At 40.6% G+C, this 27,263-nt stretch overlaps 2 protein-coding genes across 3 annotated transcripts; both read right to left on the bottom strand.

Moving 5' to 3' along the window:
- Window positions 1–211: 211 nt before the first annotated feature.
- Window positions 212–6,155, bottom strand: LOC135110497 (RNA-binding protein squid-like). The gene is made up of 6 exons (XM_064022911.1): window positions 5,728–6,155; window positions 3,072–3,112; window positions 2,809–2,936; window positions 2,083–2,536; window positions 1,400–1,501; window positions 212–1,080 (listed from the first exon to the last, which is right to left on the bottom strand). Exons 1-6 carry the CDS (start codon window positions 6,138–6,140, stop codon window positions 1,013–1,015), a joined length of 1,206 nt encoding a protein of 401 aa, XP_063878981.1. The 5' UTR covers window positions 6,141–6,155; the 3' UTR covers window positions 212–1,012.
- A 1,088-nt stretch (window positions 6,156–7,243) lies between these two features.
- LOC135110560 (serine/arginine repetitive matrix protein 2-like) lies at window positions 7,244–18,093 on the bottom strand. 2 transcript variants are annotated; one of them, XM_064023123.1, is made up of 7 exons: window positions 17,947–18,066; window positions 17,744–17,851; window positions 17,285–17,378; window positions 16,327–16,414; window positions 11,249–11,419; window positions 10,781–10,956; window positions 7,244–10,503 (listed from the first exon to the last, which is right to left on the bottom strand). In XM_064023123.1, exons 1-7 carry the CDS (start codon window positions 17,947–17,949, stop codon window positions 9,485–9,487), a joined length of 1,659 nt encoding a protein of 552 aa, XP_063879193.1. In that variant the 5' UTR covers window positions 17,950–18,066; the 3' UTR covers window positions 7,244–9,484. The 2 variants fall into 2 exon arrangements, with proteins under 2 accessions (XP_063879193.1, XP_063879105.1); XM_064023035.1 differs by lacking the exons at window positions 7,244–10,503; window positions 10,781–10,956; window positions 11,249–11,419 and adding an exon at window positions 13,091–15,850 and having other exon boundaries at window positions 17,947–18,093.
- Window positions 18,094–27,263: the final 9,170 nt, after the last annotated feature.

Genomic DNA, 27,263 nt, shown 5'->3' on the forward strand with positions numbered 1-27,263 from the left:
TGTAAATTTATCACTCGTTTACTTACGTACCATCAGGAAAGACGATCTGTATTGTGAAGTAAGAAGAAAAGTTTCATTGTAGATTACTTGAAAAAAATAGTGATTAGAAAAGCACTAAAGTAACCTCAGAAATAAAGTAACAGGCTGCACAAAGCAATCTTTTCTCTTTATTTCAATCCAGATTGTTGTCAGGCAAAGGAGTAATAACAGGTCAAAATTGACAGTTTATTAATACTGGAAGGGGGTTCCAAAATATACTAAATACTCGTAACAGTGCACGTATTAAGTTACCTGACTAAAGTAATTCATTTTGTACATCTGACAAGTATAACAGCAACACGACTCTGATGCTCCTTCCTCACACACTAGTCAAACTTGGGTGGAAAGAAACACCTGATATACCTACTATGTGTATTGGTTGTCAGTACAAAAAATAATACAAATTTGATAATTTCCAGACTCTCTGAAAATTTAGCTGGCAGGCTGCCATGTGTTCGATAAAAATTGAAACTTATTTCAAGAATGACTAAATAAAACCTTAGGGTAGTTCTGGTTTCAATACTTTGACAGATTTATACCCTCATTGGGGAACTGCCTGTAAGCCACAGAAAAAAAGTTCACAATACTAATTTGTGATCTCCACCACAGTAGGCACACACACTAGGTCACACCAGTCCCACATAAAAAGCCAACGCATCTATAACGATGAAGGCTCCATGACCCGCTGGAACAACCCTGTGGCCATCCAGAGCCCAGGATAAATTCATTCCGGCAGAACAAAGCCTTCGATTCCTGGGAAGTTTGCCGTGCTGCAAGACTGGCTCAGTATTCCATTGTCTAGAAAAATCTTCAATCTGGTCCAGCATGCCAGTCAATTTCAGTTTTGTCTTGTTTTTGTCAGCAACGGTTGGTACCACGCTGTCAGACCAGTTGAAGACTGGGGGAGTGAGGGTGCTAGTATGTGTCTCCATTATCCCAGTTGGTGGTGTAGTTGTGCCCTTGCTCGCGCCAATCAGTACGGCTGGTGCCGCGCCTGCTGCCGACCGTGTTGGCTCTTCCCCCCGCCGTACCCTTGCCCGCCTGGTAATAGCCAACAATGCCATAAATAATGAGTCTCGGTGAACAACTAAAAGTACAGGTTTGACCCCAGCATGTTACTTTACTGGATATGAAGAAATTCTGAAGTTTTCAACAACTCAATGCTCTTGGCCCATCAAATACTAGCTAAACAACTAACTGTGGGTCTACATGCAAGGGGATCAAATTCAACAATTTTTAAATCAAGAACAATAATCAACAAAATGACATGAAAACATATTAACACATCATTTATATCATGCAAATGATTTTGTAATTATAGTATGGTCATGCATGACACAGTCACAAGCCTGATGCTTACCATAGTTGCCAGATCCATAAGAGTAGTCGTTATAGCCGTAACCCCCATAACCGTAGTCACCATAGCCACTGTAACCACCATAACCGCCATAGTCATACCCCCCTGAAATGAGCAATTTTACACGTGTCAAAAATAAAATATTTGGATAATACAATAATTATCTAAGAACATTCTTAAGACCATTGCAGTTGAGAGAAGGTTTGATTAAACGAACAAGTAAAAAATGTGAATCCCGCAAGGCATGGAGAACAGAATTGATTCAGTGATGTGGATATATCTTTAGTAGAGTAACATGTTGAATATTTAAGGAAAATTAATTCTTGAGAGAGAGAGAGAGAGAGAGAGAGAGAGAGAGAGAGAGAGAGAGAGAGAGAGAGAGAGAGAGAGAGAGAGAGAGAGAGAGAGAGAGAGAGAGAGAGAGAGAGAGAGAGAGAGAGAGAGAGAGAATTAACACATTGAATACCATACATTCAAAAGCAATCAATCACAATATGGACAAATGTAGCTTCTAGTGCATCAGAAGAATCAGATATTGAACTCCCAACACTGTCATGAGCCAAAATCAGCTAAAATGCCCAACGAGGCATGATAAGTTAACATTTCACATGATTACCAAGTAGACAACATGAGTTGCAATACAATTAGCAAGGAGAGCAAAGTGCTGTCAGATCTTCAATACTCACCATATCCCCCATATCCCCCATAACCCCCTTGATTGTAGCCTCCGTAACCTCCCTGGTTCCAGCCATGTCCCCAACCTCTGCCCCGGCCCCTCATGCCTCCTCGGCCTCTCATACCACCCCGCATGCCGCCCCTCATCATGGAGTCTGGCTTGGGTGTTGCCTTCTTGACATCTACTTCATGTCCATTGATGTTCTGTTTGGGGGTCTTCAAGAGATCTGTAACAACAGCCTCCTGATCGAAGGTGATGAAGCAGAAACCTTTCCTCTGGTTCTTTTGCTTATCAAATGGCATCTCCACCTCAATGATGTTACCAAACGTCCCAAAGAATTTCTTAATGTCATCATCAGATAGCTCAGGTTTGAGGCCACCAACAAAGATCTTTCCATGGCGAGCCTTGGCTTTCTTGGGGTCCACCTTCTTGCCATTTATGACGTGGTCACCAGCTTCAATAACCTGAAGGCAAAAGTTAACATGTTACAGGCAGTTCACTTTCTTTCTAATAATTAATGCTACAGTACAATAAAGTCTTCACAAGAGATTTTGTGGATAGTTCAGCTTTATGATCATAGATATTTAAGAGTTAACTAGCTTAAAAGCAAATGACAGTGCAAAAATTTTTAAAGAAGGCCAGCAAGATCTTACTGCCCATACTCATTAATACAGCAAGGGTCAATAAATTATTCATGGTATGATCTCATTAAAAAACATACATGAAATTAACCTACCTTGTCTACTGCCTCTCCTAAACTGAATACAATGAAGGCAAATCCTCTGGACCGGCCTGTGTTGGGATCTGTTTTGACATTGATGCTCTCAATATCACCATATTTGCTGAAGTGTTCACGGAGTTCCTCTGTAAAGAAGAAATAAATAGTTATGAATTTACAATACATCTTTTTTTTTTTTTGGCAAGTGAAAATGCTTATTTCTAAACTGTATCAATATTCTCAGATTTTAACAACTAAGCACCATAAAGACCAGCACTTACTTTCTGTGGTTTCCCAGCTCAGGCCACCAACAAAAAGTTTCCTGAAATAGAAAGAAAGCATTATCCAAGGTGTTCGTGGAAGGATCTCTGCAGGAGTGCTTATCGTGTGGATGTAGTACTTTACCTTTAGGTTGGATTACGGCTTCTAGTTAGGTGGCAGCAATTCAAAATCATTAACCCACTCCAGCACGACAAGCAAGTTGACAATAAATTCAACTGCCCAGTCTGCTATATACATTAACTCTGAAATGTCTGGGCAACACAACAAAAAAGTTAGGGGGGAAAAACTGATGAAGGGTATTAAAGTGTGCCAATGCTGCAAAGAACATTACAGCAAGAACCACTCTGATGACCATTGCTTCTCAAGTTGACCATAAATGGAAAGGTAAACCGTGTGTGTGAAGTTGGACCATAAGGTGAACAAGATAAATACCCTGGTGACGATGCGATGCGCTACAAGTGGGCAACATTCTTCCCGAAGTAGCGGCCACCTAGAGGAAAGAGGAGCCTCCATTAGTCCATGGAGATTGGCCACATGAACCTTCCCTAGAGACGTTACGTTACCATTGGGCAAGAAGAACACACAGCTGGAGCAAGATGCCCACTGATGTCTGCTTCAGTTACGTTACACCTTCATGATGGCAGCAACAGGACAGCTTTGAGGCAAGACATTCAAAATGCAGGGGAAGTGATCAACACGGCAAGACATCAGCACACCACCCTTGACTCCCATGTACTCTAAACTTCATGGAGCTACAAACTCAATACAAAAGCAATCACAACTGCAAATTAAAATCCTGGTCCCCAGTTAATCATTTTGCAAGAAACTTTACTTACTGTAGTTACTGTCCCAAAATCAAAACATGATTTCAGCAGATTTTTAAGTGTGATCAATTCCTCTACTTACCAAAAAATAATTTACTTTTGACTATTGAATTTAAAATTCATAAAACAAATAACCAACATCAGGATCAGAAAGTTTTGCAGAATTTTTTCCTTGTGCATACAGAGCAACAGTAATTTTAATATGTACAAAAAAGCTTCTAAGGAATGTTCATTAAATCAACTACTAAAATTTTATTATATTTCCACTCAAAAAAAAAAAAAAAAAAAAAAAAAACTTAAACCTTAAACCAAGCCACCAAGGAGCAACAGCAAATGAAGTGTGATCCTTACAGGCGACCCAGCAACCTACACACACACGCAGGCTGGTTGCTTCTACCTACAATGTATTGTCAAAAAAAAAAATTAAATAAATAAAAATTTTGGCAGTACAATCTAATCTTTGGCAATTAAAAAAATTGCATGATCTTATTAATCTACAACAAATGCCAAACAAATTTTCACTGATTACAGCAACCTTTGAAAGGCTGCTTCTTGCCATGAGACAAACTATCACTGACATTTTTACCAGGAGTATACTCTTATTTAAAGTAATTCTGTTCTAACAATTTCAAATCTAGGCATGATGGAGAGAGAGAGAGAGAGAGAGAGAGAGAGAGAGAGAGAGAGAGAGAGAGAGAGAGAGAGAGAGAGAGAGAGAGAGAGAGAGAGAGAGAGAGAGAGAGAGAGAGGAAGTTTTGGAAGTCAGTAATGTTCAACTAATAAATGATTTACCATCCAAAAACTATGGCCTTTTAAGATTATGTAATAATGTTACTCCTGTAAGTGGGTAAGCTGATAAGGCAACTTCATATGCTTCCTCCTCCTGCTTGTTCTAAATATACAAAACACACGGGCAGTAGCAAGAAAGGTTTGAACAGAATTGTTAGTGTTCAACACTTCTTTATATGAAGGCTATGGTGACCACAATTTGTATAAATAATATTATACATTCCAAGATAATTGACCTACACTGTACAGCAAACACACACACGCACACAAACACACATTGGACTACATTCTGCAAAACTTCGCTAATCCTGAGTTTGGTGGTCACACTTTTTAGTCACCCTTCGCGTCAAGACCACCCGAGCAGAGCACAGGGGGGCAGGGGACTACAGTACGCCGGCGGGGGCCGCGCGCCGCTGCTGCGGGGCAGGACACAGTAAGCATAGTCGCCTAGTTAATGTGGGGTCGCAGGCAGAGGGTTCATGCAAAACTTTTGCCCCAAAACCAAGACTGATCAGACTTACAACGTTTGATGGAAGAGGTACTATGTTACATACAGCAAGGTGTTAACACCCCACAACCAGTTACTAAGATCTGAAACTAGGCTAGCATGTAGGATGCGACTGTTATCTACTAGAGAAGCGACCGACTTCTTGCGTCTTGGATATGAAAATCTTAAAAAATGCTCTAAAATACTGAAAAATCAATGAACGTCAAGTGAAGTCCTGCCCATGCTAGCCCATAATTAATTCGAAATTCGACAACGGAAAACGCATTTCCTTTGTGAATTATGTATGTAAATAGGTTACAGAACCAGACAAAAAGTTAACTAGATTAAGGGAGCAACAAGCAGAGGCGGAGACTGCGCTTGACCGGCGTGGGCGGGAGCTGGAGCTGCTGCGTCGCGCTACTCACAACAAAGCTCCTTACTTACTCTACTGCACCGTAACCTCTGCTGTGAAAATACTGATTAACACTTTTGTTCCCCCGCACCTAAAACGAGAACAGGACCTATCATGAGGCAGGACGCGTCCCGCCGCCATACCTATCATCATCCCGGCCGGGAGCGTCGGCGGCGCCACTGTCCTGCACCGCGTTGCTGTGGCTTTCGCCGCCCTGCTCCTGGTTCTCCGCCACTCCTGCGCCGTTCTCCTGGAAGTCCCCACCGCTGTAATCCTCGGTGAAGTCCTGCTGTTCCATCTCCTGGTCTGCCATTGGGAAATTTGTAGTAATGGGCGGCCTAAGAGGAACAACACGGGGCGTGGAGTGGTGCTCGGTGCGGGGCGGCCGGAGGAGTGGGAGAACGGCGGCGGCGGCGGCGGGATCCGTGCAATCCAGCCAATCCCAGGCCGCGGCCTCAGGGGCTCGCCCAATCCCAAGCAGCTGCACAGCGCGTCTAGGCAACTTGACCAACCACAGAGAGGCTTTCAAAAGAGCGGCATGCGCCTGCGCGAACATGGACGCTCTCGGCGTCCTTGCAAAGATTATTGATTGTTGTAGGGTGGCTTGAGAAACAAATATAACTAAATATTCATTTTCAAATGTCACGCCTACATTATTTACCAAAAAAATAAGCGCTTTTCTTATCAGTGTCATTCCTCAGCTCTTTGCCTTAACGTCAGCAGTGTGTTCCGCAACGTAGGTCATGGCTGCTGTCCATGCCTGGCGGGTTCATTTATAAATAACTGATCGTGATCCACTTGGTTATTTTGCTCAGTTGCGTAAGACCGTTGCTTTATTTAATAAAAGCTTTGAGAATTGCATTTTCTGTAAGCCTGTCCACGCATCATACGCAAAATGCTTGTTAGATTTAGAGACTCCGTTTAGTATCACTTGCACGAGAAGGAACATTCAATATGAATGATGGAGCACATACCCTTATATATTAGGGTGGTTTTTATTTCGGCTGCAGGATTTTTCTTTGTAGTATGCAGCTTTCATGGAAATATAGTTTATTTATTTTTTGCTTGCCCACATTTTTATTCCATGCCCCCCCCCAAAAAAAAAAAAAAAAAAAAATCTTAATTGCCCAAAGAACCAAGATATGTAGTGATGAGGCCTTTTTAATGCACCAGCCCTGTAGGTGGTCAGTTCACCAAGAACAACTGTAGAGGACTGTCTACATGTTCCTTATAGATACTTACATCAACCTGTCTAATGTCTCCCTAATTGTAGTTTATGTGCTTTTCTTGCAGCTGCCAAAATTATCTCCTATACCTGTGGTGTTCCTATACTCTAGAAGTCCTGGCTTTCCTTCAGTTTTATGCATCGATTTGTTTGTCTATAAATCCATCAATTTAGACATGATATATGGAAGCAAATAAATTTCAGTAAGGCAGGTATACAGGTAGATGCATGAATAGAATGATATCAAATTAATATGTGAAAAGATGGAAGTATGTGAATAAAGGGATATATATATATATATATATATATATATATATATATATATATATATATATATATATATATATATATATATATATATATATATATATATATATATATATATATATATAATATCATACTCATATTTCAGGTAGCTAGTACACAGTACACAATTGGTTTATAAAGTTTTAATCCATTTTATCATCTATTATTATTGTTATTATTATTATTATAGTGCATGAAACAGAACATATAAAGTATATGATTTACAGTATTCTATCCTGCCAGTATACACAACATGAGGTGCCCAAGTGCCCAACAAAAGTCACTAGCTGTGTGAGCAATACACATGAAGCACACTCTTGCCTTCTCCCTCGGCCACCACACTGCTCATGACTTACAGTCAGTCAGGACAGAACAGCACCTTATGGATGGAGGACAGCTCTAACATGATGCATTCAAGCTTTACTTCTCTTGTAATCAAACCTAGAGGCACCTTTCATTAAAGGTATTACCCTGTATGCATAAAGTTGATCTGTTGCCTCTTTTAGTAAGTTATCTAGCATTTTATCTGCACATACTACTTCATTCTCGACATTAATATAAGAATATAAACTTAAAAATAGAAGACAACCTTCATTTTCTATATTATAATGTCTTCTAATTAAAAAGACCACCTAATGAAGGTTACAATAACAAGAGTAATATGATAGTTGTGGATGCAAACAGAACTTCCAGGTTGAGAGCCATGTACCTCAGATCACGGCAGAGAGAGAGACAGAGGTTTATACTATTTACAATAACCATGCATGTGGGGAAACTCTGATAAGTAAGTATGTTTCCATGTAATTGAAAATCAACTAAAAATATTACTTTTCTTTTCTTTCCTCTGGTTCCTAGTGCACTATCTAGTAGTGGAAGAAATATAAATATCCTTTCTAACATTATAAGGGCAAGAGGTGTTATATCTATGTCAGTTACATACTGCTTGACTTCTACTGATACACATGATTATGTGTTCTGGTTGGAGATGTGTGTAAAACAAGGCCAGTGCATAATATGCACAACTGTTTATATGATACAACACTGTGACTCTTTCCCTCCTCAAAGTATGTCAGACCAACAGGATTTTTATCATATACATGTGTAAGTGAATGCGAGTGAATAAAGCATATTTAAATAACAGGAAATCCTCTGCTTTGCACTGCTTGCATCCAAAAATATTGCAACATTAAAATGTAAGTCTCTTCCTCTCTCTCTCTCCTTTTTTAATCATATAGGTTAACAAGTTAATGGAGATCTGGGTAACCAATTGTCACAAACATAATTGTCATTATCATAAAGCACGATGATAAAACTTAAAAAATTACCGGAGTGTAATTATACATCAGTTACACTTAAATAATAACTTGTTACAAAATGCCCACTTTTGCATTCTACTTTTTTTCTTTAGATACATATACAAATATATGCATATCTGTTTTCATCTATATATAATTCATTTATTTAATGTATCAATTTTTCACAGAAGCCAAGAATCAATAAACAATATCAAAATGATATTCATAAACATTCTTACTATGCATACTTAAGTTTTCCAGGCTATAGTGAGCAGCAGTTTTCAGAGTGCTGTTGAACACTCTTTCTTTCAGTGTTTACAACAAACATTTATAACAACTCATCCAGTAAATAAATTCTCTTAATGAGTAAAAAGGCATACTGAAATATATCTACTGTTCTAATAACAGTGCAGCTAAACAATGGGAATATCCAATTATATCAAATTAAAATAGTATGCAGTTCAATGTGAGTTTCATTTAATTTGAGATGAGGTTTTGGCTTGACAGATACACAAGCCTTCCTAAAAGACATTTATGAGTCTGTCTTGTTGAAGTTCATCAAAATTCAAGGCTAAACAAGGCTGTAAAGCTTTATACCATTGTACTTAAATGCATCAACATTAATATCAAATTCAATGAAAACATTTTCTTATATTCTGATAAATTCAATTTTCTTCTATTCTACAATCGACTAGTATTTGTGTTATGACACAACCGATATAAAATATTGAAAAATATCGGAATGTACTCACTTTTATAAAATCAGAAATATAAATTGCAACATATCACATGTTAGGTAAGGAGCACCATTCATGTTAGTGTGGTTACAGAGGCACATTGAGTAGGTATTGTTCTAGCAACATTGTGTTTGTGGCAATGGTGATTACCTACCTGCAAGATAATGTACGTATGCACATAATATTTACACCTATGTACTGTCTTATGAACAGTCTGGATCTATTTCATTGTCTTCTCATTACACACCAATCAAATATATATATATTCCTATATCTGCAGGTATGAGATTGCATCCACTATGCCAGCTCCACAATCTTAGCTTTTCTTGATGCAATGCTATATCTCTGTCTGTCGAGCCATGAAAAAGGTTGGTGCAGGAATGCGTGATCCCACTCCAGCCTTCCTTGGGGTGACTTTATGGGAACTACTTGGACTAACAGTGGAAGTACCATAATTAACATGAAGCTTAGGGCTTACACTTTGGCTTTGACTGCCAGGCACATGAGCACTAATCCAAGAGCTAGTGTAGTCCTGGTCAAGCTCTGGAGGCAGAGACTTGCCCTCTGCTGCTAAGCTCTCTGACACCTTGGCCCTGAGTGAATTATAAATATCTTTAATACACAAGAGTGTATTCTCATCAGCCTCAAGGTCTGCCAGCTGTTTTAGTACTGGTCCACTGTTAACTGGTGAGGTCAGGGAGGAGCCAGGAGCTGAGCGCTTTGGAGATCGGTTCAGAGGAGTGACAGGAGCAGAGTGTCCAATATGCCGTCGTGTTGTAGCTGGAGATGCTGATGCTGAACGAACAGTACGAGGAGTAGTTGGTGGCTTGTATGTGTCTGCTGTGAGACTTGGCCGCTCTCGTGATGCTCTGCCATTCCAGGTGTTTTTACCTTGGGATGCACCAGACACAGAGGGCCGCCGAGATGAAGGCCGAGTGGACTGACGAGTGGGGGACTCTCGACCCAGCATCTTGAGACCTCCTTCACTTGTTGCACTCCGGCTACGACTGATCACTCTACTTCCCCGGTCTTCACTACTACGTCTCAGGCCAGGACCAGAATTCCATGCTGGTTTTGCAGGAGATGTATCCTCGGGAAGTGAAGTTTTCTTACATTTTTTGCTGCCCATGAAGGGACCTTTTATGGGATCTGCATAAGGTAGCTTTGATTTGGGAACACTACTGGGAGTGTGCTTGGTCTGTGGAGGTGACCAAGTATTGGTGGCATCTGAGAGTGGGTAGTGAGGGGGATTGGTGGAGGCACTGGTTGGGGAGCGTGGTGGTGTGTTGACTGAGTCCTCTGTGGACATGGAGGAGCCTTCTGAAGACATCTGGGTCATAGATGACTCGGGGCGCTCTGAAAGGAAAAAATAAATCATTAATGTTTTGAACCTGACTGCTTTTAAGAAACACTGAGAAAAAGGTCTGAAGTGTAATAGAGTTCACATTAGTGAAAGTGCCCTTACATATGCATGACCTGGGTTCCTTTCATCATAAAGCATTATTTGTATGAATATGAGTAGGTCAGATATGTACTTAGAAATCCCTTAATAAAACCTATATCAACTTTAACATAAAATTTTGTATGCATTTTTATAACAGTATTTCATATAACAAAGGATCCTCTAGCATACCAAGCATGTCAATAGTGTCCATCTCAAGGCTCTTCCTGATGGTTGGCTTACGGCTTCTGGGCAGGGAGTGGCAAGCAGTGTTCCCTTGGCTCTTGTAACCTTCATCACTCACTTCAGAGGAATCATCTCGCCAGCTGGTGTGCTCATCACGCAGGCCAGGCTTTCCATGGTGGAACCTAAACAATACATATACATCAATGAAGTGGCAAACAAACACCATGCACAAAAACTGCTTACCATTATGGTCATAGGAAAAATATCAGCAGGTTTTAACAAAACCTTTTCATTTGAAACTAGTGTAAATATTAATGCAGTAATTTAACTCTTCCTTGAATATACTAACAGGATGATGCCCCTTTTAAAAATTGGGAACCAATCTTCAAGACTTGTGTGATTTATTACATCCTACTCCTATAAATCAAATAATGACAACAAAATATCAACAATATAGGTAATGTTTGCACTCACTTTCCAGGAGACAGGCGAGATATGCCACTTGGGTCTTGACTGGCAGGGGACTGTGAGCGCTGCCGCAGAGATGACCGGCCATCCAGGGAGTCGCGTCTCATCCCACCACGCGTCCCAACACTAGACCGACGCCTTGCGGAGGGTGAGGATGGGTGCTGTCCTTCTTCGCATCTATGGGGCAAGGAAAGAGTGCAGTGTTTGTGAGACTGTGCAAAAATAGACACTAAGAAAACATGGACCTTTATCAAGAGGCAAGTTTAAAGCATTTCCTCTTCTTGGCACCTAAAATGAAATGACACTCTTAAAATCTTTGAATACAAATAAAGAACTATTGTAAAAAAAATTTGAGCATAAAATAATTCTTGGTATACTCATTGCTAAAGCTGAAATTATATCAATACTATCATTATATGAAATCAGAAATATTCCTAATTATTTATAAACAGATAAAAAAAAAAACTATTGCAGTAATAGGCTTTATCCATACATAAACTGGCAAATCAAATGGTAAGGCACATGTCAGACTTAACAAAACAATGAACATACACACACACACACACACACACACACTGATCTGGGCACACCCACATACACAAGAAACACAAGGGTGGGCAAGAGACAGCCTGATTACCATGGCTATCATATCACATACAAAGATATTTACATCCACAGCTTAGTTGGAAACCTAGCTGGGTTAAGGTATACAAATAATTAACATCTTATTTCTTTACAGAGATGTTAGTCAAAGTAAACAGTTTCATATTGAAGAAATATTACTGAAGATTTTGTGGCAGCCATATTTAAATCACTGACTAGATATCGCCCAGTCTTTAAAATTAACAGGATCACACACTGTGGCATGATTAGTTATCTTATTAAACCCAATTCTTAAAACCAACAGCACAACATGACGGAAAACTGTATGGTATTAGCATACAAAGGCTTCACGTTAGATAACGGTGTTCTGAATCACAAGCAGTAATACGGAATGTCTATGACATCAATCATGTTTCTGATATTAGTTTGTTATGTTCACATGTAAGTTAACTCTATTGATGTGTAACTGACATAAATAATATTGTATTTGCTTTGCATCAATTAAATAATTTAGCTGAATGTGTATACTCCATATTCCAGGAGGACAGTTAACTTCATCCTTAGTATTTTGACTGAGGGAGGGAATGAATAAATAAGAAAAAAGGCATGGTCAAGCAAATTATAAAACTAATTCAAGGGCTACTTGTGTGCAAGGTCTTGGTAACATTCCATTTCTAAGGATGTTCACATGATGATAAAACCCACAGTGGTGTTATGTGAACACCAGTAATCTGCAAAATTTTGTCACTGTCATGAATAGGTGGGACACTACAGTATGGGTGAACTAACATAATGATTTGCTTTTAGTTATATAAAGTTTTGTTGTAGGTTTCATGATCAATCAGAACACTATAATCAGGTGACCAAAAAAAGCACAAGAGTATAGCCACCCACCTGCTGAGAGATTCAGAAACTGGTAGCTGTGAGATCAAATGCACACAAAAAGTGTATCAGCAGGTGGATAACTGCACTTCCATTCACTTATAAAACCAAAGCCACATTCCACAGTTATAATTAAGCTTACTCCTCTGAGTATTATAAAATAAAATTGATCTGCCACATGACTACAGAAATTTTCAGAATAAGAAGCACCATAATCATCAAATGATGCAAATCATACCAGAAACTTGCATTACAAAATGTGAATTGATCATTATACAAAAAGATGTGGTCAGTCATTCACATTCAACTATGAGGTAAAAGTTTTTGACAACATTCCATCAGGAGACAACACTATCCTCTAACCTTAGAGTCAGTCCTGTAGCACGTCTAAATTAATTACTTCCTTCTTGCAAGAGAGGCTCTACAACAGCAGTAATGCCACAAGAGTTATGGCTCTGCCTCCTTTCTATTATAAGCTGGGCAAGGTCTATTTCTTTTTGCATGTCATAAACTGCAGATGTGAATTGTGCACCACTGTCTTGTCTTGAGGGTTGATGTTGTCCAGCGTTGGGTGTTGTGCTGACTGACTTCTTGAGTATCACATGTGTAAGATTCTGGTCTTGTTCTGTTCTATTGCCACACTGAATGTGATCCAGTGGTTGCTTCTTTCGCTAATACATCAAAATCAGCATAACTGTTCTCAATTTCTAATCAATTAGCTGCCAAAAAACCCAATGTTTCTCCATTTGTAATGTATGTTTGATGGAATAATTATCAGTATTCCCACAGGAAACTTCTTTTAGTCACACAGTGTCTTGACAATAATGCAAGCATGTACTAAACAGATGGCTGAGTGAGCCACTTCAATGAATTGGAATAAAAAATAAATAAAAATAAGCATATAGTTTATATGTATGTACCTATGTAGCATTTCAACAGCTCATTTCATAAGCATATAATATCATAGTATATGCATATATGCATGTATAACTTCATTCTTGGAAAGGCATACTGTATATTCATGATGAAGCATAACTAGACAACTAAAATTCAACAGTAACTGCTAATGAAGCAAAAACTTCATATTTACTGTACAAAAGTTTCAATAGTAGGCAGTTCCAAAGTTGATATTCTATTACAAATGAGATAGGTGACTGGCATTCTGCTGAATAACTTATGCATGGCTTCATCTGGTTGTTGGAAGCAAGAGAAACATGCCAGCACTATCTTGGTAGTTTTCCCACTAAATGTACAATTAAGGCATCACTATTTTTCATCATGACTGTTTTGGGGAGACTTTTCTTAAGTACATTCTTAAACTTTATCTTAGAATGCCATCTGATGTACACCACATACAGTATTCAAGAGTCTGAAATCTACTGCCTGAAAGTTTTCAAGACATTAGCCTCAATATCCCTAATTTCGTTGTCTTCTAAGGTATCACTCAGAAGACACCCAAGGTTGTTTTCTTCAGTTACCTGAGATATATTATGCTCTATCTCAAAAGATCTTTGGTCAATGTTTTCTATTATTTCATTGTTATGGATACTGGTGGGAGACAGGTTATGGATACTGGTAGGAGACAAGTTATGGATACTGGTGGGAGACAGGTTATGAATATTGGTGGGAGACAGGTTGTGGATACTGGTGGGAGAAAGGACAGGTATTGAGGAATATGTGTGGCCTTTAGGTCTGTCTTGAGTTGCAGAAATCTTTCTGCTCAAAGGCACTCCACTTTGTAGTGTACTTTTCATATGTGGCAAGTCATTATATTTTTCCTCTTCAGTGTTTTCAGTTTCCTGTGAATGATAGTAATCTAAGCTGCCTTTAATAGCAATGTCAGGAAACACTTCCATGTACTTTCTAGGGGAGTACTCAGTATCATCATTGCCTGGCTGGCTGAACTTCTCATTCTCAAAGTCATTTACTAAAGTCTCCCTTCTTTCCTCATATCCATGTGTTTCTTCTTCATCCATGAGATTTCCAGCATCTTTTAGACTTTTCCCTGAAGTTGTTTTTGGTGCATTATATTTATTCCCCATATATTTCTTTGTTACAATATTATCTCCTTTTATGCCACTTTTTTCCTTCTTGTCAAAAAAATGGGCACCTCTTCTATCAGGTTGATTTTGAGGTTTCTCTCTCCCCAAAACATTTTGAGCTGGATGGTGAGATGCCACAACATTTGGCCGATGTTGAACCATTTTTGGTATTCTACTTGTATTTTTTTTCCCTTTGGCATCAAAAGTGCTGACTGGTATTCTGCTCTGTGGTTTTGAGTGCTCTGTTAAACATATTGTCCTTCCAGAAGAATCCTCAGAGCTCTGATATTTCTTGTTTACTTTATTATCAGTATTTTCACTTAATGTATTTAGGGAAGTCTGTGATAAGTTCAGAGGAGACCTGCAAGGAGACCCTGAGGATGTGTCTTCTTCTCCAGGATAGGAGTTATGTTTTCCATCAAAACTAAAGGCATCAATTTCAGAAGATACTTCGTCAACTCTTGTCACTGATGAAAATTTTACATTCATCTGAGGTTCTGGCTGGAACTGAGTCACTTTCCTCTCCCGTAAAGCTGATTGTGGATTAGAGCATATTACAGGTAATGATGAGGACCTGTTTCTATTTAAGCTTGTCTTGATCATCTGAGTGTTGCGGTGGAGCTTTGGTGAGCCCCTTGGAAGAGCTACTCTGGCTTCTTTTTGAGGACCTGACATGTATGCTGAATCTTTGGCACGCCTTGGAACTGCCTTAAAAGGAGAAACCTTCTCATGGGTTTCACTTATGCTCTCTATATCTGTCACAAACTCACAAGGCTGCTGTTTGAATGTGGGATCAGACACAAAGCCCTGACTCCTGGGTGAGCGTATCCTTTCAGGAGATGAGAAAACTTTATCCTGGTGAGGAAGTTCTGGAGAGAATGTAACCTCCACCATGGTATGAGGTGGTGTGTGTGGTGGAGCAATGGTGGGATCATGTCTTCTGCTTCTTGGTGGTGTGGTCCTTCCTCGCTCATAAGGTGGAGGTGAGCAAGGCTTGGTCCCTTTCTCACTGGCTTGCTGCATTGTCAGCCTATCTGTGTTGGACTGTATTAACACAACCTTTCCTCCAGATGCTCTCTTTCTACATAAAAGGGAGGAAACATGGAAACAATTTAGAATCTAGCAGTGCAGGCAGAAGAAAGGAACAACAGATATTTTGTGTAACCTCTCCTGGATCATTAGCTTGGTTTTCTTGTCACAAAATACTTATCTTTACTGAAGCATGTAAGAAAATTTGTCTGTATGCATCAATCATATGTAAGATGCGTATGCTTGTTAGTTGTAAGCACTGCATTAGTGTAGCTGAAGCATCATTAGAGAAACTGTTGGCTGATGGTGATCCCATACTCATAACCAGTAAGTAAGCACACCTTGAGGAAAGCCACTTTTAATATGAGGAAAACAAAGAGCACCAAGCTCACATATACATATGTACTGTATATGTTAATGTGTTAATGTATTACAACAAGGATACCACTAGCTGCTAAGTGACCCCTAAAGTAAGCACAACACTCATTATCTTGCTGTCATCTGCTGTGGCCTCGCCCTGGACCTCACCTTTCATAAGTGACGCTCATCAGCTGTCGCTCCAGGCCGCTGGTTGAAGTCTTGAAGCCAACCCGAGACCCAGCCACTGTTCGATGACCTGCAGCATTGAAATTTATCAGATTTGTAATAGTAGCAGTATTGGTGGTGGTGGTGGTGGTGGTGGTGGTGGTGGTGGTGGTGGTGGTGGTGGTAGTAGTAGTAGTAGTAGTAGTAGTAGTAGTAGTAGTAGTAGTAGTAGTAGTAGTAGTATCAGTAGTAGTAGTAACACAAATATATGTGAAATAGAGCAGTAATGATAACTTTAGAGCAGGATATATATAAGCACTACGGACAAAGGTTTGGAAAATTCCATCAAACTGGAGAGTGTGAGAGGAGAAAGGGCCTTAAGTGGGTTTTGCAGCACCACAGAGCACCCATGACCAACAATATGGAAAGGAAAAGACAGATTACTCTATTTCTATCTTGGGACCTTCCCTAATTAACATACCTAACAGGATGTATGATAACAGTGGATGGGATCTCATTATCAAAGTTTTACCTAAGCTTCACGGATAAACTCTGCTCAGTTATCAATACTCTTTAAGGAGACTTATAAGGAAGAACAGTTCTGATTAGTGACCATTAATGTGTAAGATTAGATATCCATGACATTACATACCCTTTATTATTCGTTATCATTACCATATTGCCTTTACCTTACTTGTCTTTGGTATGCATTGATGCCCGATTTATTCTACTTCTTTTGGCTAATACCTGTTAGGGGTTGCTATAGTAGTTTGGCAAAGGTTTTATGCTGGATGTCCTTTACAGAACAATTCAAGAGACTGTAGACAAAAATAAATGTAAAAATAAAATGAATAAATACATAAATAAATAAATGATTAAGGGAGAAATACAGCACACTAACAAGATGGTAGTGTGGCGTGGTATGGCGTAGCGTGGCGCAGGGTCGGGTGGTGTGACTCACCTTGACGGCACCTGCAGGGATCGTGCTTGTCCAGGTAATGCTCCAGTGTGTCCCAGCCGCCGCCTACTCGCACCATCACGTGGTTCCTCAGGATCTGTGCACCGGTACGCAGAATTAGAAGGATGAGGCGTTGCAGGCGGGTACATTACGTAGTATGAACACACAACTGGTTTTGTTCTGATTCTCTTGTGTTAACATATAATCCTTGTAAAAGTTTTCCCTCTACTACTCTTATCAGACTGTAATGAAAGTTACAGGAGTTTTCAAGGGTGCTTTCATGATTCTAGTCATAGTTGAAAAAGAATTTACATTATTATGTAAAAAGATAATAAATAACAATACGGGCCTTACTATATGCATCTCTGCCCTTTGAGGCTTTATTGTTATAATCCCAGTGTTTAATCTCTCTCTCTCTCTCTCGCACATACACACACACAGTGCCGCGTGTCCTGTACTCACCCTGACGAAGATAAGGACGCGGGTGTCGCCGATGCGGTACTTGCCCTCGGAGACCTTCACCATCGGGAACTGTGACGGGCAGGAACACCTCTCCACCAGATCCCGCACCTGTAACCAGACACACCCAATGTCATGCCTCACATATCAAATATAAAAAGAGCATAACAATAAAAAAAAAAAAAAAAGTATAAAATGCGACACACCATGAAGTCTGAGTGGTGATGGTGGTGGTGTTAGTGGTGGTGGTGTGAAGGATGGCTGGTCTAAACTTTAAACGCGCAGTAGTGTAATATCAGATAAAAACAGGCTGTTATCAGATCTTCAGGATTCCCTTTCCTGCAGTGTGTGTGTGTGTGTGTGTGTGCGCGCGCTGTAAGCAGAAAACTTACGTTACATTATAGAAACAGACAAAAAGATAGACAGCTAGATATTTAGATAGATTTATCAAAACTATTGTGTATATAAACTCAGAAAATAGATATAAAACAGATGTTCCGCCTATATAATACACAAACCCCAATTCAACATCTACACACACACACACACACACACACACACACATACGTAACTATATACAGTTCTCTACTTGACATGAATTCCAGCTGAGATTACTTCAATAACAGCAGATTATCCCGTCTTAATATGACCTCATCCTTAGTTCACTACGTAGGTTAATCCCTCCCTAATGTAATGCATGACGCAAAACACTGAGATTGGGTAGGATTCAACGTCTTTATAGATGCTACGTGTCTGGGAGCTAGAATAATGTGAACTGAAAAGAAACTCCACTGAGTAATGTACCCGAAAATTTATGGACGAAACTTAATGATTGCACCATCCAAGAGAGAGAGAGAGAGAGAGAGAGAGAGAGAGAGAGAGAGAGAGAGAGAGAGAGAGAGAATGACTGTCCACCTGCCATTCTCGTCACGTTAGGTCACGATTCGCTGAGTTAAGAACAAATTTGCGAGGAAATGTCGTGTCAAAGTCGATGATATTTTTCTTCGGTTTCCCTTACATACTTTCTCTTAGACAACGAACGAAAGGGGAAGAGAAAATAACTCAAATGGAACACAATGTAATCACAATTCGAAATTCTATTGTGTAATATTTCCAGCCACACAGCATTTATTTATTTTTCTTTCTCAACACATCGAGGATTTTAAAACAGTAGGCGGTGACTCAGACAGGGAAAGATTTAATTAACAGTTCACCCTCCATTTTGGGATTCATCACATGAAATTTTTACGCGTCTACCTTCACAAAACCAATTTTCTAAAGTCTCTCGTGTACAAGTTTTCTTTTTCACTTTGCAGGGTAAGCTTTAAAATAAAAATAATAACTTGAGTATACGCACTGACAAGAAAATCTATGCAGAATATGAACAAAGGTATGTAAAATGTTTCTTCCTTTCTTTTTAAATCAGGTTTTCTGGTCTCCTGCAAAATATGATTCCAAACCCTCTCCTATTAATTCTTGTACCTTCCCTTGCCACCTAAATATAAATAAATATACCTATTTTCCTACATGAAATCATGCTGATACAAAATACTTTCTCTGAGGTCATGGAGTCTCACAAATTCTTATTATTTTTCAGAAAACGAAAGCATGAAATCCAGTTTTCCTCCGCCAGACATGCAAGAACGACGTCGTTTCTACATATTTTACCCTATGTCTCAATTTCGGCTTCATGATAAACCCCTGAAAATTCCTTTATGCTCCCGATGACTGAAATAGGAAAGTCTCCTGTGCTCAACATTTTCCACAGTGTGACACTCGCGTGGAGTCCATGAGATTTATATTGCCTCGAAAATCAGATAGACGGACGGGCGCGCTGACCTCTCACAGCAAACCATGTTATTTCCATTCCTCCATTCCCAGTCCTCCACCTCTCCTTACTCCTCCTCCAGCTCTTTCAAGTCCTTTTCCTTCTCTTCCCACGACCCACGCTCCCCTTCCACCCACTCCGAAGGAAACAAAGGGGGAGAAAGTAAAGTGGTGGTCAGGGTGGGTGGTGGTGACGGTGGTGGTGATAGCCTAGCGTGCAGTATCGAGAGTAGGGGAAGGCGCGCGGGATATCGACCACCAAGAGCCAACAAGCAGAGCCGATGAGCACGAAGGAGCTACCCGAAGAAACAAGTGCGTGTTATTATCGATGAAGCGTTACCAGAGAGAGAGAGAGAGAGAGAGAGAGAGAGAGAGAGAGAGAGAGAGAGACTATCAAGATGGTTGGACAGAGGGTGTTGGCTGACGCTGTGCCTGCTGCCGCCCTCCAAGACTCACGACATTGCCCTACCTCGCTCCCTCCCTCGTACTTTCACTCCCTCTTCGTTTCGCCTAATGGTTCTCCTCTCCTCGCATTTACTACAGGTCAAGAGAAAGGCAGGATGGCGGGGGTGGTAGAGAAAGGAAAATGAATGGATCTCTCACCAGAAAAGGGAAAGGAGAGGAGCAAGTAACGTACGTGGTGAAGACCAAATTAAGATGACCACAAAGTCAGTCATCCTTTCCCTGAACGTGACTTAAAGGCTTGTATTCTGATCTTGACATGTTGCAGTGAAAGTTACTGAGGTTTTCAAGGGTGTTGGTGTGATTCTTGAGATTGTTTAACAAGGATTTTGCATCATCATTAAGGGAAACACTCTTGAGAACCCGACTAATCTTCTTCGTGGCTTATGGAACTGGGAGGGAACAAAGAGTTTAGGAATATGGGCTTAGAACGTTTATGGCTGACAGCGTGGCGTGGGGATGAGAAAGAAAACGAGGGAAGGGACACCCAACCCTCTTGGAGCCTATAGCATGAGAGAAAAGCTTACATTTCAAAAGGAACAACTTTCTCCAGTCACCATTAAAACTATCACCACATCACGTAATAAATTCTGAACGACTGAGAGACAAAAAACTTAAGCCGTAGCTCTTTATTTACTTCACCAATATCAGATCAATGTAAGGGAGTTTCATGAAGCTGCGCGCAAAGGGATCCATAGATAACTTAAGCTCTAACTCATTCCCTATAATGCAGATCATCTTCAGAAACAACCATGAACAATCATTTACTGAGAGAGAGAGAGAGAGAGAGAGAGAGAGAGAGAGAGAGAGAGAGAGAGAGAGAGAGAGGCTGAGAAGAGGTGTAAGAGGAGGAACAGGCGGTCATTGTCTGCGCCACATCGCGGGAGGTGAAGAGGCGAGCAAGTGGCTCAGCTGTGATACGTCATCGACTACTGAACAATTAATGAACTTAGCCTTTTAGAGAGAGAGAGAGAGAGAGAGAGAGAGAGAGAGAGAGAGAGAGAGAGAGAGAGAGAGAGAGAGAGAGAGAAGAACAACAGCAGCAGCAAGAGCAAGAGAAGAAGAGGAGGAGAACGAGAACTAGTAGGAGAGGAATTGAAGGTAAGATCAAGGTATGGTGTGACCAGGACAAGCAGTGAAAGTGAGTAATTAAGAGGTTCAGGTGTCGCCAGGTGTGGTAACAAGGCGCCACAAGTGACCGCAGTCTCCTCCTCCTTATTCATATTTGACATCTTGATTTATCGTACACGGAGGAACGAAAGGGAAGGTGGTCGCAGTAGTAGCAGCAGCAGCAGCAGTAGTAGTAGTAGTAGTAGTAGTAGTAGTAGTAGTAGTAGTAGTAGTAGTAGTAGTAGTAGTAGTAGCAGGTGTTTTGTTCTATTACAGTTTATTTTACCAATAGGAATTATTCGTGTACGTTTCCAGTGTATGTGTGTGTGTGTGTGTGTGTGTGTGTGTGTGTGTGTGTGTGTGTGTGTGTGTGTGTGTGTGTGTGTGTGTGTGTGTGTGTGTGTGTGTGTGTGAGCATGCGTGTGTGTGACGCATTATAGGGCGAGACGAGCAATGATAACCGGTAATCCCAAATGTATATATTTTTTGCATCGGACACACTGTATGTAATTCCCATTGTGGTCGGCAGCCTATCATTGATTCTCCCCTCCCCTCCCTCTCTCTCTCTCTCTCTCTCTCTCACACACACACACAGCCCATAACAATTGCAGGGGGAAACTTTTCAATTCATTCCGCAGAGCAATTTAGCGCCGTCTGCCTGGGCCGGGCGCTGCACACACACGGAATAATAGTGTGCTGCATTAGCCACGCCGGTGCGCTGCTCATCTCTCCTCCCGCGGCGATGATAGCGTGATAGAATACTATGAGAGATGATAGCGGGAGATGATAGGTGCAGAGAGGTGAAGGAGCAGCAGAAGGGAGAGACTGTGGGAACGTGAGAAGAGAGAGAGGGAGGGAGAATATGAGGCGGTGGAGGAGTGGAGGATTGTGATGATAGGTGAAGAAGGTGATGAAGAAGAAAAGGAAGAAGAAGAGGAGGAGGAGGAAAAGAAGAAGGAAGACGAGGAGTGGGAAAAGAGCATGAGTTAAGTATTTTATGGAAAAGAAAAGAATAAAGTGAAGAAAGAAGACAAGATGGAGGACGAAAATAAAAGAGAGAGAGAGAGAGAGAGAGAGAGAGAGAGAGAGAGAGAGAGAGAGAGAGAGAGAGAGAGAGAGAGAGAGAGAGAGAGAGAGAGAGAGAGAGAGAGAGAGAGAAAGAGAGAGAGACTCACAAACTCACCAGGATAAAAGGAAACATATGTGAAACAGGTGTGGAAGGAAGATACGAGGAAGAGGAACAGAAAAAATGAGAGGTGGTGAAATGGGGGAAACAATTGTGTGAGAAAGTCGTGAAACAGTAATGGAAGGATGGGACTGAAATGGAAATGAAGGTGCTGGAGGATGCTCTCTCTCTCTCTCTCTCTCTCTCTCTCTCTCTCTCTCTCTCTCTCTCTCTCTCTCTCTGCAAGTGGTTGGGATATGAATATGAAATTTTAATGAATACTTTACTTAATTAAATACTGAATGAGAAAATTAGCCTTTTTATGAGAGAGAGAGAGAGAGAGAGAGAGAGAGAGAGAGAGAGAGAGAGAGAGAGAGAGAGAGAGAGAGAGAGAGAGAGAGAGAGAGAGAATTCTCATTAAACGAACACATGTAACACTCAAATACATGATAAATTATGTGAAAACAACACACACACACACACACACACACACACACACACACACACACACACACACACACACACACACACACAACCCAAGACAACATTATTATGCAGAAAGTCAAGTTATTCCTTATTATGTATTATAAGAACGTTTTACTTGCTTATTTTCTTCCTCCCTTCCTCTCGACACGCCGCCAGATAATGTCCAGTCTCAACACAGCGGGACGGTCGTGCTGAATTCCATCTGGGAGGAAAATTATTCGCTACTTCGCAGTTATTGGCAGGAATGACAGATTCTTAATGAGTTCCTTGCAGTCTTTCGTTTTTATGTTCTTTTATTTCTTATTTATTTTTCCTCTTTTGGGGTCATTTGTCGTTTTCCCGCTATTCCTCTTCTATTACTCATACTAAATACGATGTTATTTTAAATGGGGTCTCTTTTTTTCATTTTCATTTTTGTATTTCCTCTTATTTACCTTTCCTTTTCTGGGGATACCGTGTTTTTTTTTCTTCCGCTATTCGTTCTAGTAAAAAGAATGTGATTTTAATGAGTTCTCTTTTTCTTATGCTGTTTCTCTTTTCACGATCATTCATCTCTCCTTTTCTTTTCGTTTCTAGTGGTGGAAGGGGAAGGCTTAAGTGCATTTTTTGATCACTCATCGTTTTTTCTTCATTCCCCTCAAACAGACGCACACACACACACACACACACACACACACACACACACACACACACACACACACACACACACAAAGAAAAAAAATAAAACAAAAGAAAAACGGCAAAGATTGAATGGGTTTCCTTTTTTTCATCTTCGTATTTAGTTTTCTCTTTTTTTCTTTCTTGATCTTTGCTTTCCTCTCTTATCCGGATATGTTTTGTCCATTTCCTCCATTACATCCAGTCACTTCAGTGCTTTCCCTCCTTACATTTCTTATATTCTTCAAGAGTTCTGTTTGTTCATCTTCGTTTTTATCACCCTCTTGTCTTTGTTGTCTTTTTTTTTCCGGGCGAGTAAGTGTGTCTTGAGTTGCCTTTCATTTCCTCTATTCCATCTGCAGTTACTACACGCTTTCCCTCATTACATTCCTCATTTTCCTCATGAGTTCCGTTTGTTCATCTTCATTTTTAGTTCTCCCCGTCTTTGCTTTCTTTTCCCGGATGTCTCTTGGGTTTTTCTTTCGTTTTCTCCGTTCAGATCACAGTTAATACATGCTTTCCCTTCTTACATTTCTTATTCTCTTCATGTCTATTAGCTCATCTTCATTTTTATTACTCTTCCATCTTTGTTTTATTTTTCCGGGTGAGTAAGCGTGTCTTGGGTTACCTTTCGTTTTCTCTATTCCCACCACAGTCACCTTTGTGCTTTCCCTCCTTGCATTCCTTCCTCCCTCCCTGCTTCTATTCCCGCCTCGTCAGCACGGCGCCGGCTAAGCCACAGACACACCTATTGATTAACAGCTAAAGGGAAGCGCTTCTCTCACTCACACACACACACACACACACACACACACACAGGTATTCCTTACGTGTTAAGGCATTGCTCTCAGTTACACATATGTACGTAATATTTAAATAAACAGATGAATGTATGAAGAGAAAGAGAAATGCAAATATTATTACAAGTTGACGTAATAAAGCTCGCAACATCTGCATTCTCAGCGTAACTCAGGAATTAGTTAAATGTTTATGAGAGATGTTGAATATTTTATCTTGAGTTGGAAAATTAAGGAAATTCTGAATATTTAGTCGAGTATATATGTTCATTCATGTGTGTGTGTGTGTGTGTGTGTGTCAGTCTGGTATGTGTTGAATGCCATCGCTTCTCATCTTTAGTCAGTTAATTGCCCATCTGTTGAAGCCCTGAGCCAGCCACACACACACACACACACACACACACACACACACACACACACACACACACACACAACAGCCCCTTCACTTCACACACACTACTACACACATACACATACTACTATCTCTCTCTCTCTCTCTCTCTCTCTCTCTCTCTCTCTCTCTCTCTCTCTCTCTCTCTCTCTCTCTCAACATCAATCTCGTCGAGGATTCCACAAGCACCTCCTGTCACACCCGCCCTAACACCCTCTTCTCACCCGTCCTCGGATTAACGTAAACACACACACACACTCTCTCTCTCTCTCTCTCTCTCTCTCTCTCTCTCTCTCTCCCTCTCACATACAAAAGTCACAATCTCACGCCATAAGCCTTGACGTGTTCCCAGAGACACACAAAAGAGGCGGCGAGGAAAAGCTACAGCGATGGTCTTTGGAATTCACAGAGAGAAAATAGCTGTGCAAGATTGACTCCCTTGACTGCGGTGACTCATCCTTAATAGAAATGGTCTGGTGCAAGTTTAAGTGTGATTTCGAAAGACACCACTGACAGGAGGAGTGACTGAGTGATTTGAATATGTTTGTCCACGTAGTTATGTTTATGTTAAATAAAGTGGTCTTGTGTTATTAAAATGGAGTGATAACTGTCGTGGTGTCATTATAAATTCCAAAAGTAGATGAACTGGCCGAGTATTTATAAGATTTTTGTGCCTTTAGCTGTATTTATGCTCAGTAAAGTTGTCACAGTTTACCCAAATGGAGTAATGTATGTCAGACTGTAATAACAACATAAGGGAAACTGCAAACAGCTATCACGCCTATATGAGAACATAAGAACATAAGAAATAAGGGAAGCTGCAAGAAGCCACCAGTCTTACACGTGGCAGTCCCTGTATGAAATATACCTACCTATTTCCACCTATCATCCCCATCCATAAACCCGTCTAATCTTCTCTTAAAGCTCCTTAATGTCTTAGCACTAACAACATGATTACTGAGTCCGTTCCACTCATCTACCACTCTATTTGAGAACCAATTTCTTCCTATCTCTTTATCTCTTAAATGTGGCAGTTCCTGTATAAAACATACCTACCTATACCCACCTATCATCACTATCCATACACTCATCACACCCAGAATTAATAGCGTCAAAATATGGCTATAAATAAATAAGCAATTTTCATTATAGGATAGACTACGTAATACTAATATCCTCTCTCCCTCTCCCTCACTTGCTCTCTCTTGCGAAACGTATTGCGAAATTGGTAACGAGTAAGGGTACACACACACACACACACACACACACACACACACACACACACACACACACATAAGGTGATATCACACATCCTTCTTTTACCTGAGCACAGTACCTCGTATTGTGCACTGGGAACAACGCGCACACACACACACACATACACACACACACACACACACACATACACACACTTCCTGCTCGCTGGATCCACGCCCTTCGGAACACTCCTGCATCCTTTCTCTGTGTCCTTTGCTCCTAAATATCCTTCTCTCAAAACACTTATCTTCCTGCATCTCCCACTTTTCTATATTGCATTTTCTCCCACGCTGAGTAAATCTTCCCACTCGTTACTCCCGCCGCCTCCCACGTCACCCGCAGAGAGAGAGAGAGAGAGAGAGAGAGAGAGAGAGAGAGAGAGAGAGAGAGAGAGAGAGAGAGAGAGAGAGAGAGAGAGAGAGAGAGGTTAGCACGCAGTAAATCAAGGACAATTGAAGCACAGGTGAGCATGAGAACACGTCGTGCACACACACACACACACACACACACACACACACACACACACGATTGTATCCCAGCCTGATCTGTGTCGCGTGATTTGAGGAGGAGGAGGAGGAGGAGGAGGAAGGGGGCAAGGACGACGACGAGGACGCAGACGGAGAGAAAAAGAAATACTTCTGCTATAAGAAGAAGCAACAACAACATTAAGAGCAATAAAAACAATAACAACAACCACAACAACAACAACAATAATAATGATGACCAACAAACAAGGCGAACAAGCTTAGAGAGAGAGAAAGAAAGAGAGAGAGAGAATGAAGAAAAAAAGACACGAAAAATAATGAGTCACTGATCACGAGTGTCTGGCGCCATCGACGAACATGAAGACAAAAAAGAAAAGAAGAAAAAAAAATCAATGCAAGTAATATATTATCGCCATCTGAGTCGTGTCGGAAACATGCACATCATAATGAATAAATAAACAGTAACAACGGTGCGAATCTGGTCAGGAGGGAAAAAAAAATAATAATTAACTGACAAAACCTCCTGTGTTGGGAAATGAAGGAAGAGGAGGGAGATGATGATGATGAAAGGTTGATGATGAAAGAAGGAGGAGGAGGAGGAGGAGGAGGAGGAGATAAAAAAGAAAAGGAGAGTCGATTCTAGCTACCAATTCTTTCCTCCGGTACATTAATAAGGAAAAAGAGGAGGAGGAAGAGGAGAAAGAACAAACAGAAAACGCAGGAAGAACACAAAATACATATCTATAGCAGAGCAGAGGAATCCACTGAACTACGCACTGCTACTATAGAATGGAACCTTACAGAATAGACACAGACCACCACCACCACCACCGACACCATGACTACCACCACCACTACCACCACCAAGTAAGGGGCCGAAGCAAGT

Source organism: Scylla paramamosain, chromosome 1 (assembly GCF_035594125.1).
Source record: "Scylla paramamosain isolate STU-SP2022 chromosome 1, ASM3559412v1, whole genome shotgun sequence".
NCBI classification, from domain to species: Eukaryota; Metazoa; Arthropoda; class Malacostraca; order Decapoda; family Portunidae; genus Scylla; species Scylla paramamosain.